Source organism: Tachysurus vachellii, chromosome 17 (assembly GCF_030014155.1).
Source record: "Tachysurus vachellii isolate PV-2020 chromosome 17, HZAU_Pvac_v1, whole genome shotgun sequence".
Classification (NCBI taxonomy): domain Eukaryota; kingdom Metazoa; phylum Chordata; class Actinopteri; order Siluriformes; family Bagridae; genus Tachysurus; species Tachysurus vachellii.
In genome coordinates, this window is record NC_083476.1 from 18,928,301 (window position 1) to 18,946,241 (window position 17,941).

At 39.1% G+C, this 17,941-nt stretch overlaps 1 protein-coding gene across 1 annotated transcript in view; it reads right to left on the minus strand.

The window, feature by feature from the left end:
• The window catches only part of LOC132860364 (collagen alpha-1(XXIII) chain), a 58,973-nt gene extending 44,093 nt beyond the window's left edge, over positions 1 to 14,880 (minus strand). Inside the window, exons 1-2 of the mRNA XM_060891552.1 lie at positions 14,413 to 14,880; positions 12,111 to 12,180 (exon numbers count right to left, since the gene is read on the minus strand). Of these exons, the coding sequence (XP_060747535.1) occupies positions 12,111 to 12,180; positions 14,413 to 14,676 (334 nt within the window). The 5' untranslated portion in view covers positions 14,677 to 14,880. The remainder of the gene's footprint in view (positions 1 to 12,110; positions 12,181 to 14,412) is intronic.
• Between the last annotated feature and the right edge of the window lie 3,061 nt (positions 14,881 to 17,941).

The following is a 17,941-nucleotide window of genomic DNA, read 5'->3' on the forward strand; positions in this document are numbered from 1 at the left end:
GTCCCTCACGTGACGAGGTGCTGACACTAAACCTCCCCTCTGTCACTCAACCACAGTAACTGCACCAGCCATCTAAGACATTCCACTCATTCACAGAGGCTCTCACACATATCAGCCAATTCTGAATGCAACACCTGGCCAGACCGTCGAACCATGAAATCTGAAACAGCATGGGACGAGACGGACTGATAGGTAATATATTTTAACTTCAAGGCCATATTTTTCCCATATTTCCTCCTAGAAAAACATCGAGACACTTCCTGATTTAGGGAAGCACTTTAAAATAGCACTTATAATGCTGTTCGGATGGCTATTTATATTTGTTCAGACAATTCTACAATATACTGCAAAAGATTTTCTTCAAGCAAGCGATCTGGTTATGATCTCAGCATCGTAGCAAATGTACAGTACACAACCTTAAACGTACACTCAACCTAATCTATATCCACCACATCAATAGCATATGTCTAGTTACCACACTCATGAAGTTTGCCAGTTTTCTGAGCCCTGTGAAGGAACAGAAAAATCTGTTTACTTGAAACTCAAGTTCAAATTCAAGATCTGGGGCTTCAATAAACATTTAGGCAAAATTCAATTCTGCAGAACACTAGAAGAAATGAATTCCTCGGTCATGGGTATTTGTAAATGAAGCTCTAAATCGGCATAATTATTCCTTTAAGACGTGGATCGGCTTTTTTTAAGGGGAGGAATTTGTGGTTACATGCCGCCATAGTCAGTATAGCTCAGAATAAACACATACGTATTGCAGTTTGTGTCTGATGTCCGTCGTCTGCGACGCCGCCGCAAAACCTTCAGGAAGGCGACCAGATTTTAACCACAATGACTTTTTATTGTATTGCTCTTTTTTTTTGTTTCTTTTACTATTTGCACTATATATTTGTCTATTTTAAATGATAAGTGACTTGGAATAATTTAAGAGCCGCCTTTGGATGGCATTGTTTATAAGATTTGAGGTAAATGGTTTTGTTTAATTTAATTTATTTCTTCTTTTCATTATAGAGTGAATTGATTGCTATGGAAATCCCACCCACACTACCGAGTAATAAACTATCCTTTTAAGTATCCATACATTATTATACAGATAAAATGACCATTTACAGCATTTAGAAGACACTTTATCCAGAGCGACATACATCTACATTTATACAGCTAAGCAACTGAAGGATAAGGGCCTTGCTCAGGTGCCCAGCAGTGGCAGCTTGGTGGTCAACACCACATCCCCAAATGAACACCCAAGAGGAAAGTAAAGCAATCATCCTCACTTGTGTGAAACACAACATATGTTGGCAGTAAAAAAAAAAAAAAGATACCCTATGACTTCGGATCAGTGGTTTTCAACCGAGCAGTCTCATCTCCAGAGGTTAGGGCAGTCGTTAACACAGAGGGGCCAGGTATATCTGATGGTAAGAGGTCAGACATACAGGAAGGATTCGGTTTTATGGCCTTGCTTAAGCTAAATTTATTACCAATTCTCACAGTTTTTCTGGTTAACAGACACAGTAATGACATTAGCATGTGTACTGCTAAAGAACTGGCAGTCAGAAAACCAAACGCTTTCTTTCTCACTGGATACAATCCGGTACAATACTGTACACCTGCACCAAAGTTTATCAGCCATGAAACAAAAATAGTGTGTCCACCTGGAGCCCACCGATTGGATGGTTATCAGAACATGCTATGTGTATTACAGGCTCTTACCATAAAACATCATCTTTGCATCGCTGAATGTTTATCTTTACAGTATTTTATACAAACACGTCCGTGAATGAGCGACAGTCTTATAAGCAATACAAAACAATATGATTTCCGCAGTGCTGTCGCGGTCCTCGCGTGTGTATAAAGTTTGATCAAACACTGCTTGATTTAGATGAGACAGGCCAGCATGTGACAAATGTCCTGTTTGCTTAGCAACGTCAGGAAAACAGGATATAAAGACCGAAAGCGCCAAGTCTTTCTGCGGAATAAATGAAAGACATTATTTCATCACCAGCACATTTTGCCTGTGTCACAGTTTACAACCTCTTTATTGCTTTGATAAAAGATTTCTGTTTCTCAACTATCTAAAACCCGACTAATAAACAATCTTTAGCACTAATTGCAATACGCTTGGGCGATATAACGACGTATTCGTCTGTATACATATATCCAGTGACACCTCCATCAGTGGATTTAATATCAGAGTACAATACTATGAGCTAATACTTAAAAGATGTCAAAAGAGACTATTTTTCTTTCTATTAAAAAAAGAAGAAGGTTGAATCAGAACAGAGGTGTTTGGAAATCTTCCCTAAACTATATATATATATATATAGAGAGAGAGAGAGAGAGAGGAAGTGAATGAATGAGCGTGGAAGCCTGTGGGAGCGGATGCAACGTTGATGGACTGTAAAGGTTTATTGTCCTATGCTTCGCAGTGCATGCAGAGAAAATACCAGAAAGTCAACAAGCTGATTAAACTACTTTCAGTGTGCATGCAAAGACGCACAGACACACTCATAAGTACGTCATGAACACAATACAAAACAAAACACATACAAATACAAAACAAAGCAGGGCCTGATGTTAGATTTGGGTACATCCAAGGCCACACGTGTGATTTATGTGGTGAGAGTCTGGGGTAACCAGAGGTCACTGAGAGGGACTGGGAAGTAAGAAGGAAGGGTTAATTGTCTAAATTAGGTTATATGATAGTGAATTATCACCTTGCACATGCAATTTTTTTTTTTTAATTTTCTAAGCAAACATATTATTCAGGCATCCAGACAAAAAAAAGGCCGGTCTAGTTCAGGTCAAGATGTCCAAAAAGACAAGTCCATACAAAGAGAACGTTCATAAACATGAATCGTTTTAAACAGATCTTCGGTTTCATGGTCTGCTTTTGTCAGTAGCAGCACAAGAAGTTTTCACACAGAAACCATAGTATAAACTTTAGCTTTTTTAAAAAGTCTACAGTCAAATACTCTGCGACAATAGTGTATTGATTAGGAGGTTGTGAAAGGACGTTATTCATAATAACACTCTCCGGTGTTTATAACAGTTTATAATCACACCCTCCAGTGTCACCCCAATGAGGATGAGGTTCCCTTTTGAGTCTGATTCCTCTCAAGGTTCCTTCCTCTTCCATCTAAGGTAGTTTTTCCTCACCACACTAACCTCAGTCACCTCTGACTTGTTCATAGGGGATAAACACAAACACATTTAAATTATTTAAAGTCTAATATTAATCTTGAACTTTTGTATAATATAAATTTTTGTATAATAAACGTTTTGTACTATTTTTTTATGTTCTGTAAAGCAGCTTTTTTTTTCCATATAGAAAATATTGTTGTTTTTTTGCTTTGTGAACATGCTACTTACAGGCCATCGTACCCTCGTCATCTACGCATGGACAACATCCAAGCCGCCGTCGTCTGCTTAGATAAAACCTGACAGCACCATTGATGAGACTTAAGTCTACAGGATGCCCCTTTGATGTCCTTATTTTGTTGATTTCCATCTCACACTTTAAGTGCTTCCTCTAGGCAATAAAAGTTGTGTTACGCTGTCTCTGCTGATAAAGTGTACTCAGGCCTAAACCCACTGTGTCGTTTGAAAAGAACGTTCTGTGTAGCCCATCCTCTACATTTTCTGCCCAGATAAAAGCCATGTGTGAGAACATGGAAGAGAAAGAAGGTCAATGGTGAGCACTAATCGATTTATGGTAATCTGTTCGATGGTGTGACAATAGAGTGAATTAAACCAAGAGTGATACAATGACCGTTTCCTGAACCTCTGAAATCCTTGAGGCAGGACAAGTATTCACTTTCCCTCCCCCGACACACACACACACACACACTCACAAACAAACTGCTTTCACGCACAGACAATGAGAGCGCTGGAGGGACATCCTGATCGGAAGTTTGTTCTACTCTATGAGGTCTGAGTGTCATCAGGACAGCCCGTGGCATGTGTCTACACCGTGATCTCGTGTCTGAGATAATCAGCAAATTGAATACACACCCATTCCTTTCAATATAGCAGAGGAATATTGGATTAATGTGAAGGAATTGCCACAGAAATCCAAAAGTTCAGAGCGGGGAGTGAGCATGGGGGATTCATTTCCAGTCCTTTAAATAACTCTTCATGATACTTTTCGGAGTGAGTCATCTATAATTTCTTTTATCTGACATTTCATTTAATCTTTCAGTAAGGATAAAAGTGAACATAAAAATGCCACAAACTCCAGGACTAATATCAGAGAAAAACAGCATAGTGAGAGTCACAGACCAGATATTCATCACCGTTACAGTTATTGTTAGTGTAAAATTCTACAATATATAATGTACGACAGGAAGCCGAACCCCCCCCCCCCTTCCCCCCACAAAAACATGCCCCATGAATCACACATAGTCGCAATGTTGGTTAGGAAAAGGAAACATAAAAAGGAGAGGGCATCTTATCAGCAACTTGCAATCTGTTGTGCCTACAATAGTACACATAATTAAGAGATTGCCATCATCCGAATTCAACAACTGCACGCAACTCGGAGGCTGTAAAATCATCTTCACACAGGACTGAATTCTCTTCCAGCTGACCTGAAGATAACTTCTCTTGTCCTCTCGTTTCCGTACCGGTCCATAGAGACATGATATGATATAATTTATCTGTTTTATCTGTAGCAACTAGGGACCTCTTAACTTTAAGCCTTTAGATTTATTTCATGATGTGCAAATATTCCGCAATTTATTTCAATGTGTACAAAGATGCCTGTTTTTTTTCAGTGCAGTAATGCATGTTATTCCTGATTACTGATTCTTTTCTCTTTAATCAGTCCAAACAATCTAAGTGACCCATCAATCAGGCAAAGAACCATAAGCTAATAATAAATATCAAAACTTTATAATAGTGGGTTCTGAGTTCCACTTTTGTAATAAATTAATTAATTAGTGTTAATATAATGTGTTGAAGGGGGCACGGTGGCTTAGTGGTTAGCACGTTCGCCTCACACCTCCAGCGTTGGGGGTTCGATTCCCGCCTCCACCTTGTGTGTGTGGAGTTTGCATGTTCTCCCCGTGCCTCGGGGGTTTCCTCCGGGTACTCCGGTTTCCTCCCCCGGTCCAAAGACATGCATGGTAGGTTGATTGGCATCTCTGGAAAATTGTCCGTAGTGTGTGTGTGTGTGTGAGTGAATGAGAGTGTGTGTGCCCTGCGATGGATTGGCACGCTGTCCAGGGTGTATCCTGCCTTGATGACGCCTGAGATAGGCACAGGCTCCCCGTGACCCGAGGTAGTTCGGATAAGCGGTAGAAAATTAATGAATGAACGAATGAATAATGTGTTGAAATAAAACTGCTACCTGAATCAACAGTGCAGCTTGACATTATTAAGTCGTTTGATTTGGAACAAGGTGGGAAAAGCGTGTAGCAATAAATTTCTTTTTAAAAAAGAAAAAAGTTTGCACCTATCGAGAAAATAAGCGAAATTAAATCTCTTTAATTTCCAAACAAAATGTAAGTACGGACAGCAGACCTATTTGAGTTGTAGTAAATAAACAAAATAAATAGAAAACTTTCACCCATTTTTCTCTATAAAATGTCCGTTTTACAACAGAATGAGCAAAGAAAGCACGTGTGTAAACTTCTATCAAGCTTCTAAAGACTGTTAAACTACTTCTGCAGATATCTCTGAACATTCAGCACGTGTCGAAAACAAAGATACCCATAACGACACCCAAGCATTGCACCATTCAGCTCCCGCTTCAGGAAACAGCCTCCACAGGTCCAGTGCCCTCCTGCAGATCATGCAGGTCTAGAAAGTGCCATCTGTGTGGAAACTGAAATAGTGAAGAGACATGGCATGTTGCCACACAGATGGAGGAAGCAAGAACATAAATGCCTGGCTGTAGGCATTTGGGAGATTTGCAATTAAGATTAGCCCAGGGCCTGACGACGGTGAAAGGATCAGACTATTTCTACTCATACATGCACGCAAACCATCAGCGTTCTTAAAGGCTTCTCTGTCAGGGCCGTGGAGTAGTGAAGAAATTCATTCAGCAAAAAAATGTAAGAAAAAATAAAAGGTTAAGTGGACTGAGTACTATAGTGATAGTGTGTATTCGGATAACGGGTGATAGAAGTTGGAGATTCCCTACAAAAATCCTAACAGGATTAGATACTTAGTAGATGGACAGTGATAACAGTGATGACTCATCTTCACAAACTGATCAGACTTTCTACAAAAATGAGGCGGATCGTAGTTAACGGAGCTTTCTGAACTGAGTCAGCTCTCACCAGCAGACAGCACAGACGTGCTATTACAGAGTCTGCGCTGTTCATCTGACCGCAAGTGCTTAATGAGCAGTTTAACACTTCTTTATTAAATTAAGACACAGACAGTCCTGCCAACCCCTCCTGTGTGTTATGTGAAAATAGCAGCCACGAAAAGTACAGGAAAGAATCATTAACGCTGAAAAAAGCCTGATATCATTCTGTAAAAGAGCTGTTTCACCTGCACAGTAATACGTTATACCAAAAATCGTACACACTGATCTGATTTAATGAGGTTCTTTTGTCGTTCAAATTCACCAAAGGTGCAATTAATGAGATGAAAACAAGAGATAAATCTTCTGAAGGCCAGACTTTGAATCTGTTCTCACTGGAATCTCACTGGATTCTTAGCTGACAGGAGTGGAACCCAATATGGTCTTCTGCTGTTGAAGCCCATCTTCGTCAAAGTTGGACGTGTTATGCTTTTCTGCTCAGCGCGGCTATAAAGAGTGATTATTGGAATTACTTAATATAGCTTTCCTGTTGGAACCAATATGGCCATTCTCCACAGACCTCTCTCTTCAACAAGGCATTTCCGCCCACAGATCTGTCACTCGCTGGATGTTTTATTGTTTTTCACACCGCTCTTTATAAACTCTAGAGACTGCTGTGTGTAGAATTTCCACGAGATCAGCAGTTTCTGAAATACTCAAACCAGCCTGTCTGGCAACAACAACCATGCCACTATGGTCAAAGTCACTGAGATCACATTCCCCCCCAATTTTTATGTTTCTAGTTAACATTAATGGAAGCTCTTGAATTGTTTCTGCATGATCTTTGCATTGTATTACCTGTATGTGATTGGCTGATTGGATAATTACATAAATCGTGACTGAATGGTGTCGTTGTTCCTATGAATGTGGTTGTTCCTATGAAATAATTTCCATACCCGTGTTCTTGTGTTCTTATATAAAGCCCTTACACTTCATTGAAAAAAATGATGAGATGCAGTGGAATAAAGGAGTGAGTTTTTACAGTATAGATGAGAGCATGCATACAAACCACTGACAGATGCTTTCAATAAGTCAGTAGTACAGTGACCATAATATTATTATTTGCTGTTTTATCTTGACCTTGATGGAGGTGATATGTTTTCTCTGACTGCTTCAAGAAGGCAACTGCAGGCCAATGTCAACTGAACATAATTGGAGAGGTTTGTACAGCATTTATGTACGGGAGAGGGCTTAGTCTTAAAATAGCTAGCTGTGGCGATCCTTGCCATCACTCAGTTATCACATCAAATGTGTTTGGCAATTGAAACAGTGAACACTGGAATAAGAAAAACACCCCAAAATTCCCAAAGTTCACCCACAATCTCAGTAGACTTTATATTGAAAGCGGAGGCATATCACACGCTGCCAAGCGTTAAATCAGTCGACAGACTACTGACACATTTAATTGAATAACAAAGCCATTTAGTCCGCTATTTAGGTCTCGAGTCTTCCTTCCACAAAACACATACAGAAAGAGTGAGTGAGACCTTTGCAGACCCAGACAGCTTCAGGGAGGAAGTATTAAAGATTACAAGTCTTCTTAATGGGTAGGCCAATAAACCAGGGAAGAATACATTCTTCAGAGGTATTCCATTTATCCCAGCAGATCACCACTGTGCCAATAGCAGCCTACTGTAGGCCACAAGGTTATGTGGATATGCAAAACATTCAGCTTTGTCCCTCACAGTATTACCCAACTATTTTCTGTGTCACTTTTGAAGCCGCGTGTCCCTAGAGTGTGATTGCGTGTGTGTGTGTGTGTGTGTGTGTGTGTGTGTGTGTGTGTGTGTGTGTGTGTGTGTGTGTGTGTGCCCTGCGATGGGTTGGCACTCCGTCCAGGGTGTATCCTGCCTTGATGCCCGATGACGCCTGAGATAGGCACAGGCTCCCCGTGACCCGAGGTAGTTCGGATAAGCGGTAGAAGATGTATGAATGAATGAATGAAAGATGAGATGTTAATGAAATATCATCATGCCAGTCATCAGGACTATCCCCATCTGTACATGGGGGGAAGTCGTGGCCTAAGGTTGTGGGTTTGAGTCTCGGGCCGGCCATGACTGAGGTGCCCTTGAGCAAGGCACCGTACCCCCCAACTGCTCCCCGGGTGCCGCAGCATAAATGGCTGCCCTCCGGGTGTGTTTTCACGGTGTGTGTGTGTGTTCACTGCTGTGTGTGCACTTTGGATGGGTTAAATGCAGAGAACGAATTCTGAGTATGGGTCACCGTACTTAGCCGTATGTCACGTCACTTTCATGAGAGGATTCCGTGGAGCTCACAGATTTGAAGACTTCTTCTATTACTCTATAACTATTGTGTGCTGATGTCTAATCACCACTCATGTTCACATTGAATATCAGAACCGGGAACAAATTTAATCTTTGTGGCATGGCTGCTGGTGCCTGATGGGCTGGTTTAAGTATTTCAGAAACTGCTGATCTCCTCGAATTTTCCAGCACAACAGTCACTATACATAACAGCGCAAAAGAAAACAAATAACATCCAGTAAACTGCATTTCTGCAGGCGGAAGCAAACGGTTGATGTGAGAGATCAGAGGAGAATGAACAGACTGGTTCAAGTGTACAGTAACTCAAAGAACCACTCTTTACAATTACGGTGAGCAGAAAAGAATCTCAAAACATTTGAAATATTTGCTAAAGATGGGCTACAAAAACAGTAGAGCACATCAACATTTTACTACCTTTGGCCAAAACCAGGAATCTGAGGTTATATGGGTGCAGTTTCACCTAAATCAGATCGCTAAAGATCAGGAAAAATTTGCCTGTCTTTGTCCAGTATTGGTGATTTTTGCATTTAGAAGTGATGGATATTGTGTATCATATATAATATTTACAGTATGTCATATTGTCCAACTAGAAAAGGAACTAATGGACCACATACCTATGTCACTGTCTCTCGGCCACGGAACGATGTATGAGCTGCGCAGTGCTCATTATGGTTTGTGGTTTTGATTCTCTGTTACAGTTCATTATCTAGTTCTTCTGAACACAGCCTGACAGTATGACGGAAGGGAATATTCAAGAAGTGGAAAACAAAGCTAAAGCAATTTTAGGAACAAAGCTCAAGATTTGAGAAAGAACTTCCATTTTCAGTCAGGGTCTTGAGGAAACCAACAATAAAGCTTCAATCCCTTTCCCATTAGTTCAGTTTGACAGGCTTTCAAGTGTGCTTTCATGCTCATTATGAACGAAGGACTACTAACAAGGGCGAAAAAAGGATCTTGTGGACTTCCATTCATGTTTCTTGGAGGTTCAATGATACCGAGTTACCTTCATCGTGAAGCAATGAGTCACTGCTCTTTAATAGCAGAGAGGCGGAAATGCTCCACAAAGACACATTCAGAAAAGCCCTGAGATGTATTCAGCTGCATTCGCGTTCTCTTTCCAATTAATCCGGTCAAGAGCCGCGAGAAACAGACTCCGCTTCCGTCCCAATGGTTCTCTTTCCAAATCCGTTTGTTTTCGTTTTACATACAATAGATATCTTTGGAAGAAAAATATTTTGAGACAATAAAAACTAAGGAAGCACTAAAATCTCCCTGGTGGACTTGCAGTGAGGCTATAAATTCTAAGCATCCCTTCATATCTGGAACTGCCACCAAATGAGGTTTGATAGACATCCAGTAAAAACACTTCACTGAGGGCTGTGTGTGTTTTGTTTGGATGAATAATGTTTAGCAAATAAGTCGATAATTAACAGTTAATAAAACTATTTAAAGTACTGCAGAGCAGGATATGACCAACTGTATTTGATTTGAACTTGTGCAAAACATCCGAAATGGAAAGCTGTAATTGCAAGTGGGCTGCAATCACGAAACGTTGCTAATTTTACTTCAGATACTAAATCAAATAGGGAAGAAATAACTGAGTGTTTTCCTTTTAAGATCCATAAAGGCAAACTGGCAACATAAAGCATTTCCCCACCCGCCAATAAAGGGTGATTAATTGGTTAAAATGTTTTTTGTTTCAAAATTACTATCTAAAATAGCTGTAACTCCATGACAGAGGAATTCACTGGAAACACTGAAGAAATGTGAGAAAGCATACTTCAGCCTTTACATTCTCAAACTGCAAAGGTGACAATGAGTTCAGCTTAGTGGACAGTGAGTAAAAAGAAGAACACAAGGTTTAAAAAATGCGCCCTGGGTCCTGTTTTCTCAAAAGCACCATTGGGTAATTTCATGCCTGACATTATGAGTTTGAATTTGTTGGATTGTAGCTTTCAGTTCCAGACACCAAGAAACCTGGTAGTGTTTTTCATAAAACTGGCAACTAGCCTACATGCACCGTATATTTCTTGCAATCGTATAGTTTGCTTCAAGGCATCAAGAAAATGCCATTAATTCTTAAAGTAATATTAGCCTTTAAAAGTAGAACCAGCACACCTGATTGTTGATCTGTTTGTAGTCTAAATATTTCCGCCTCGGAAGCTGTAATAGCTTCATCATAGAAAGTACCATTTCCTGAAAGTTTGGAAAATGTTTCTAGCAGGTAGACAAAAGGAAACACTCTGGAGATTGATCCTCTGACTGTACAGACTGTATTAATAGCAGGCTCTGTCATGCTCTGTCTGACATTATAAAGCGATCTCATGTCTACGGCACTTTGAGGAAACTCACCTGTCCTTGGTTAGTTATGGTCCATACTCACATACCACTCTGGCACATGCAATCCGTACGCTGATACTGTATATGAACTGTTTCTTTGCACAGGTTTTCAAGGATTCCTTAAAGTGCACTTTTTGCAAACGAAAGAAATATGAAAAATGATTTTCTTTAAAAGAAATTTTATTACTCATTAGACTGACTCATAGCCATGAGTGTCACGGTGGTGCATTGAGTAGAAAGGACCCTAGTTTGATCCTTGCTGTCTTAGTATCTTATTTTCATTTGGATTCCTACGGTCTACCAGTTTCAGGTGTGTCCCTGCCTCGCACCCAGGGATCTCTAATAGGCCCTTAACCAGTATAAAGTGCTTCCTAAAATTTAAGAAATGAACAACTAACAAGCGTAATTATCTCAGGGATGTGCCTATAATGTGTTACAAAACATATAACCTTAGTTTATGGTTCTTCAATCGTCCATCTCAAAGCCAGGTTTGACATCACTGCGTTAGCCGTAACCTTTCAAAATCTGTTACTGTCTCGAGGGAGACATATACTCAGGAAATTAAATCTTTTTAGAAAATCAACCAGGGTTAAAAATTCACACAGGGTTAAACACTCTGTCCTTCTCAAACGCTTCTGCTTATATCCAGATACTGTGTATGGCTGAGGTTACACAACATACCATGTCTGTCAATCAATCTATGGAGAGAAAGAACCGCATTTTGGGCTTTATAACTTCCACATGTCGGCTGCCTTTAAACTACAAGACTTCCATGAGATGTATTCAGTTTGTGGTTGGACAAATGTTGTCACTCAGCAGCGCGTATCAGGAGGAGAGGAACTAAGATGCTGGATACACACATTTGGGAACTACCAAGGACACATCTGTGTCGTCTTAAATGAAATAGAGGTTACGGTTCTAAAGCACAGCGCGGTTTGATGACAACTGCTTAAACTCTAAAAAAAAAATTCTGGAAAATGTTCCCAACGCTGAAATACTAATACATTTGCAGAAAGGTCACAATATATAACTAGAAATTGATTCATATATGAGCACAATCTCTTATGCTTAATGAATAGCAGTCTAACCAGTGACAGGCCACTCTGTCCAGCAAACAAATGATGATGATGGTTTTAAGGAGGAGAGGAAAAGTAATATGGACTTACCTGGTGGGCAAGAGCACGCTCCACCGACTTCCCTCGGTGTACGAAGTTTAGGCACTTCCTCCGTGAGTCTCTGCAATGACACATTTGTTAGATTTCCAGAAAACAGCTTTCATGTTTGTGTGTTGAATGTAAACTCAGATTTTACACTAAATGGCATTTTACTACACTATATGGCTATTGTGTGTCCTCCTTCTCCTCCTTCCCCAAAGTTGGAAGCGCACAATTGTTTAGAACTTTTCTAAAAGGTCTTTTGTGTGCTGTAAATTTACAATTTCTCTTCACTTGAACTAAGGAGCTCAAACATTTTCCAGCGTGTAGCAATGCCACTTTTCACAAAGTGAGCTCCATGAAGACATAGTTTTCCAACGTTATAGTGGAAGAACTTGAGTGTCCTGCACAGAGTCCTGAACTCAACCCCCCTGAACACCTTTGGGATGAATTGGATTGCTGACTGCACCCCAGACCTTCTCACCTGACATCAGTACCTGATATCAATAAAGCTTGTAAGGCTGAACACAAATCGCCACAGACATGCTCCATAATCTATTGGAAAGCCATCCTAGAAGGGTGGAGATTATTATAACAGCATAAATCTGGAATGGGATTTTCAACAAGAAGGTTATGTTCAAGTGTCAACAAACATTTGGACATATAATGTGTATTCAGTGGTTATTTAATCAGGTGAACCTATGATACAGGTGAACCCATAGAGGTATACAAATACTTGCAGTTGCCGGTCATTTTATTCCATGCTTACACTGTTAATCCATGTTAAAAATGTACAGCTTATTCTTCTATGCACAGTTTATGCCAATCATCAGAGTCTGCTTGGTTGACAAACAGTTCTCAACCAAGCAGTAACACTAATGTGGATTAAAATCAAAGCAGCACTTCTCCACCTGATTCACTTGTTCCAGCCACACACACAGTACCACCGCAGTGTTACTGCCATGTTGAGAATGGACCACCATTAAACTAATACCTGACCAGTGGTGCTCTCTTGGTGGCCCTTTGCCCTAAGGCCGTTGTTTTCAAAATGGGGTTCATGAAGCAGAACCACAAGGATTAAATTTTTTTCTTTCTTTTTTTTTTTTTTTTTTTACTTCTGTTACAGCGGTAGAAATAAGAAATCAAGATTACTAAAGCTATTTATTTCTGATATTCTAAAGTCATTACCTTTTGTTTGACTGGTCACTTCGATGCCATGGTTTTAATCCCAGTCTCAATAACTCAGAAATAAAGCACTCAATAACAAAGAATTGTTCCAAATATACTGTTGGTGATAAAGATAAAATAAAACACAAGGTCTTTAATGACGTCATGAACGTTTAATATCTGAATATTTGTTTTATGGTTATGAAATAAATCTTAAAGTCCTTTAAATTTTTCTGGAAGTAAAAACAATGACTAAAGGGATACAGATGTGATACAGCCAGTAACCGTAGACCTATAAAGTGCACCGATAGGTTAGATGTACCTGAATCTGACCATGTAGTGGGATAAAAAATGGTGTTTTTCCACATCTGGAGGCTAGAGAGGGCGGTAAATATATACCACTGTAAATATATTTCAGGTATACAAAATGAAATACGGAATTAATGAGGCCTATAACAATATTGATTCAGGTGAGTAAAAATCCCTAATTACTGTATGTCTCTGACCTGATCAAAATGTAAAAAATTCTGACCCAAATTCCTGTAGCTCCTGTTCCTATGTATTGAATAATCAATAAACCTTATACTTTTCTTTTGGAGTAAAAAAAAAAAAGTGCAATGTTTATATTCTTTTTTAAAAAAAAATAATAACAAAATGGTTTACCTGAATGATAATTATTAAAATGATGTGTTGATCCTATGTGATTTAATAAAGTTTAAAATAAAAACTTAAACCCATGAACTTGATCTCCTCTATAAAAAGCATTAATCAATTAACAAATTAATTAATTAATTGATTGATTAAATTCATTAATTGGTTCATTTAATGATTATATAAATATGCACCACCTGTTTTATTTGTTTAAAACAGATAAAATGGCCACAGGGTCATTTATAAAAAAAAAAAAAGTATTAAAAAGCAAAAAATTGCACTTTTTCTTAAGATAAGAGTTATTATTATTATTATTATTATTATTATTATTAGCACAGAGGATGTTATATAGTCAGTTGAAAGGCACATTGGAACAGAATGCACTTATTTTCTCTCATTAGAAGCTCCTACTCCACTCCTTAGTGTTTAAATCTTACTCTAACACGTCTAGGTCATCTTTAACACGAATGTTTTGAAGTTGTATTTTCCATCTTACCTTGTGGATGAGTTTTTCTACCGCATCCCACAGAGAGAGATTATCCTGCACAGATGGAGGTGCAGCTCTCAGGACAGAAAGGCGCTCGCTTTCCAGAAACTGCATCCTGTGCTCCAGGTGAGACGTCCTTAAGGTGATCAGCACACAAAAAAACACCGAAAATACCGACAGAACTAAACAACACGCAGCCTGGAAGCAGTGGAAGGAGGTTTTGTGTTCACTGTTGGCTGATTTGTTGACTGTCTCCTTCGCCATCACGCGCATCCTTCGGTACTCCGGTCAGTAGTCTCTGCTTTCTGAGGTTAAAAAATAAAAGCTTAAAAACCGCTGATATGTGAACAAAACGGGGTTAAAAGTACACCCTGACGCGTACTGACAGGAGTAGATGATTTTTTTTAATCGTCAGAAGAGATGAAATAAAGAGAAAACCGAGCACTTGTGGTGTGTGTATGTGTGTGTGTGCTGCTACTTAGTGCGCGAGCGCTGCTTAAAGCGTTGCGCGAGCGAGGATCTCGTGCCAGCAGTTTGGGCAACGCACTTCCTGTCATTCTGAGCGGCTTTAACCAGTGTGATGATAGATGTATTTAGGTAGACTGAGTGCAGTAGGAGACTAATGTGTCGTGCTTTCTATCTATCTATCTATCTATCTATCTATCTATCTATCTATCTATCTATCCATACATATAGGGTTAGTCAGACACATCAGACACACACACACACACACACACACACACACACACACACACACACACACATCTATCTATCTATCTATCTATCTATCTATCTATCTATCTATCTATCTATCTATCTATCTATACATATATAGATATATATAGGGTTAGTCAGACACACACACACACACACACACACACACACACACATATATAAAACTATCTATCTATCTATCTATCTATCTATCTATCTGTACATATATAGATATATAGGGTTAGTCAGACACACACACACACACACACACACACACACACACACATATATATATATATATATTTGTATATAGTATATAAATATACAGTTGGTCAGTTGTAACATTTGTTCCCTTATGTAACTCTTATGTGTACAACTGGCTTTACACTGTGCAACATTATGCGATATACATTTAACTACATTTACAGCATTTTGCAGACACCTTTAACCAAAGCTACATTATCTCGATTGAGGGTTAAAGGCCTTGCTTAGGGGCCCAACAGTGGCAGCTTAGAGGACCTGGGATCGAACTCACAACCTTCCGATTGGCAGCCCAACACCTTAACCCAACACCTTAACCACTAGGCTACCACATGACCATATACTATATTATATTTTAAAGAAAAATTTTTCATCAAGATTTGATGGGTGGCCCTATTAGGATTAGAAATTGGTTTTATCAGGGTGATGACAGTATATTTTTTTAATTGTTCCCCAATGGTAAAAATCTTTTAATTCTGACAGCAATAAAAATGAACAACGGAAGCATGAATTTCAGTCACCTGGTCGTACAATCATGATCCGTTCACAACACAGCATCCAATTTAAGATACAATAAAACAAAAATCACAAAATGTATATACGAGAAGCATAATTCTTCATTTTTTTGACTTAGGAAGTGTTTAATATGTGGTCGCTGTTATGGGTCACTGGTGACTGAGCTACATTAAGTCTGAATAGTCCAAACAGCAATAGTTTTTTTTTTTTTTTCCACCATGAAGCAACATCTGGGTGGAAAATCACAGTTTCTCAGAGAAGGCCTGAGAAAAACATTAACTTGGCTGAACTGGACACATATATATGTCTTAGAGGAGCACCTGTAAAAAAAGAAACTACTCCTGGACTCCTTGAAAATTTCATTCTGCTATTGAACTTTAGAACGTAATTTCCCACAGGAGCCAGTTTAGTACCACTGTGACTGCGACAACTGACCAGAAGTTTCTCATAATGTCAGAAAACGTTGCTTAAAATCTCAGAATGTGAATTCTGCTACGACGCTCATTTAAAAACCACCAATTGGAGGATGGCATAGAATTACACAAAACTCAGGACTTCTACAAATACGTTATTGGCAATGGCAGAACTTGAACAAAACATAAATTACTTAAAGGAATCCTATTTTGTTGAATTGCAGCAACAAACAGAATGTGTCTGTTAGGTATCTCTACGGAACAAAAATAAGCACGACATGGAAATAACCAGAAGATGAATTACAGCTTCCATGTGTGTAGTTAGCTAATTAGCACACTAATTGGGGCCTAGTGTTTAAGGTGTTGGGCTGCTAATCGGAAGGTTGTGAGTTTGATCTAAGGCCCACCAAGCTGCCTCTGTTGGGCCCCTGAGCAAGGCCCTTAACCCTTAGTTGTATTAAAAAAATTTGATAATGTAAGTTGCTCTGGATAAGGATGTCTGCTAAATGCTGGAAATGGAGATGGACGATGTGAAACTTTATTTATGTTTTCCAGTTAAGGAGCTACAAACATGTAGTAACTACAGTAATAAGACAATGTGACAGGTAATAATTGTAAGAGTGACTGGTAAAGTTCTCTGTTAGCTATTCATTCTAAATATTATTTTCACGCAAAGAAATGGAAAGGACCAAGTTGTTCTAACTGACTCTGTGTCGTGTGTTCGGGTGTAACACGGTGTGGGGTCAGTTTGTTTACATTTTACATTTACAACATTTGTCTGCTGGCCTTATCCAGAACGACTTACCGAAGTGCTTTGAAGTTCTTATCAATAAACACATCCTCATACTGGTTCAGTAGGTCAGAGACAAAGAGCATCATCAGTCAAAAAAGAAAAGGCGAATACATACAGCATGTCAAACACACATGTGCTCAAACAGCTGATATGGTGAGTCTTCATCCATTTACTGCATTTAGCAGACTCTGTTATCCAGAGTGACTTACATGTGTCTAATTTATACAACTGAGAAGCTGAGGGTTAAGAGCCTATCAGTGATAATGTAGCTGTGCTGTGTTATGAAAGCCATAATCTTCCAATCATTAGTCCAAAGTCTTTACTGCTGAGCTTCACACTGCCCAGTGTCCTCTGGTGGCAAGCTATGTCATTACATTTTGAACACACACACACACACACATTCACATTGAACTGTTGTTTTTGAATAACTGACACCTGACATGGACTACAACCACTTTTTTTACCTGACAATTTGTTATGGCATGCTAACAAACATGTGATCCAGCAGATTTTATTTACATGCACCACAGTTAATTGTCATTGTTAAATGTACATAAAATCTTTTTGTTTTTCGTTGTGTTAAATATCTTAAAGGATTTTGGTATTGGCAACCCTGTTATAACTCAACCCACACTGTCAGTCATCTTGGAATCTGACATACTAGCTAACCGGCTCAGCACCGCCAATCAATTATGCTAATTAAACAATGATCAAAACTAACCTGGTTTGATTGAATACACAGAGAATGATGTTCATGCACAAAAAATGTGGCTTCTTCAGATTCATTCGCATTAAGATCTTTTTTATTTGAGTCACAGTAGCAGAGGATGTTCATTATCAT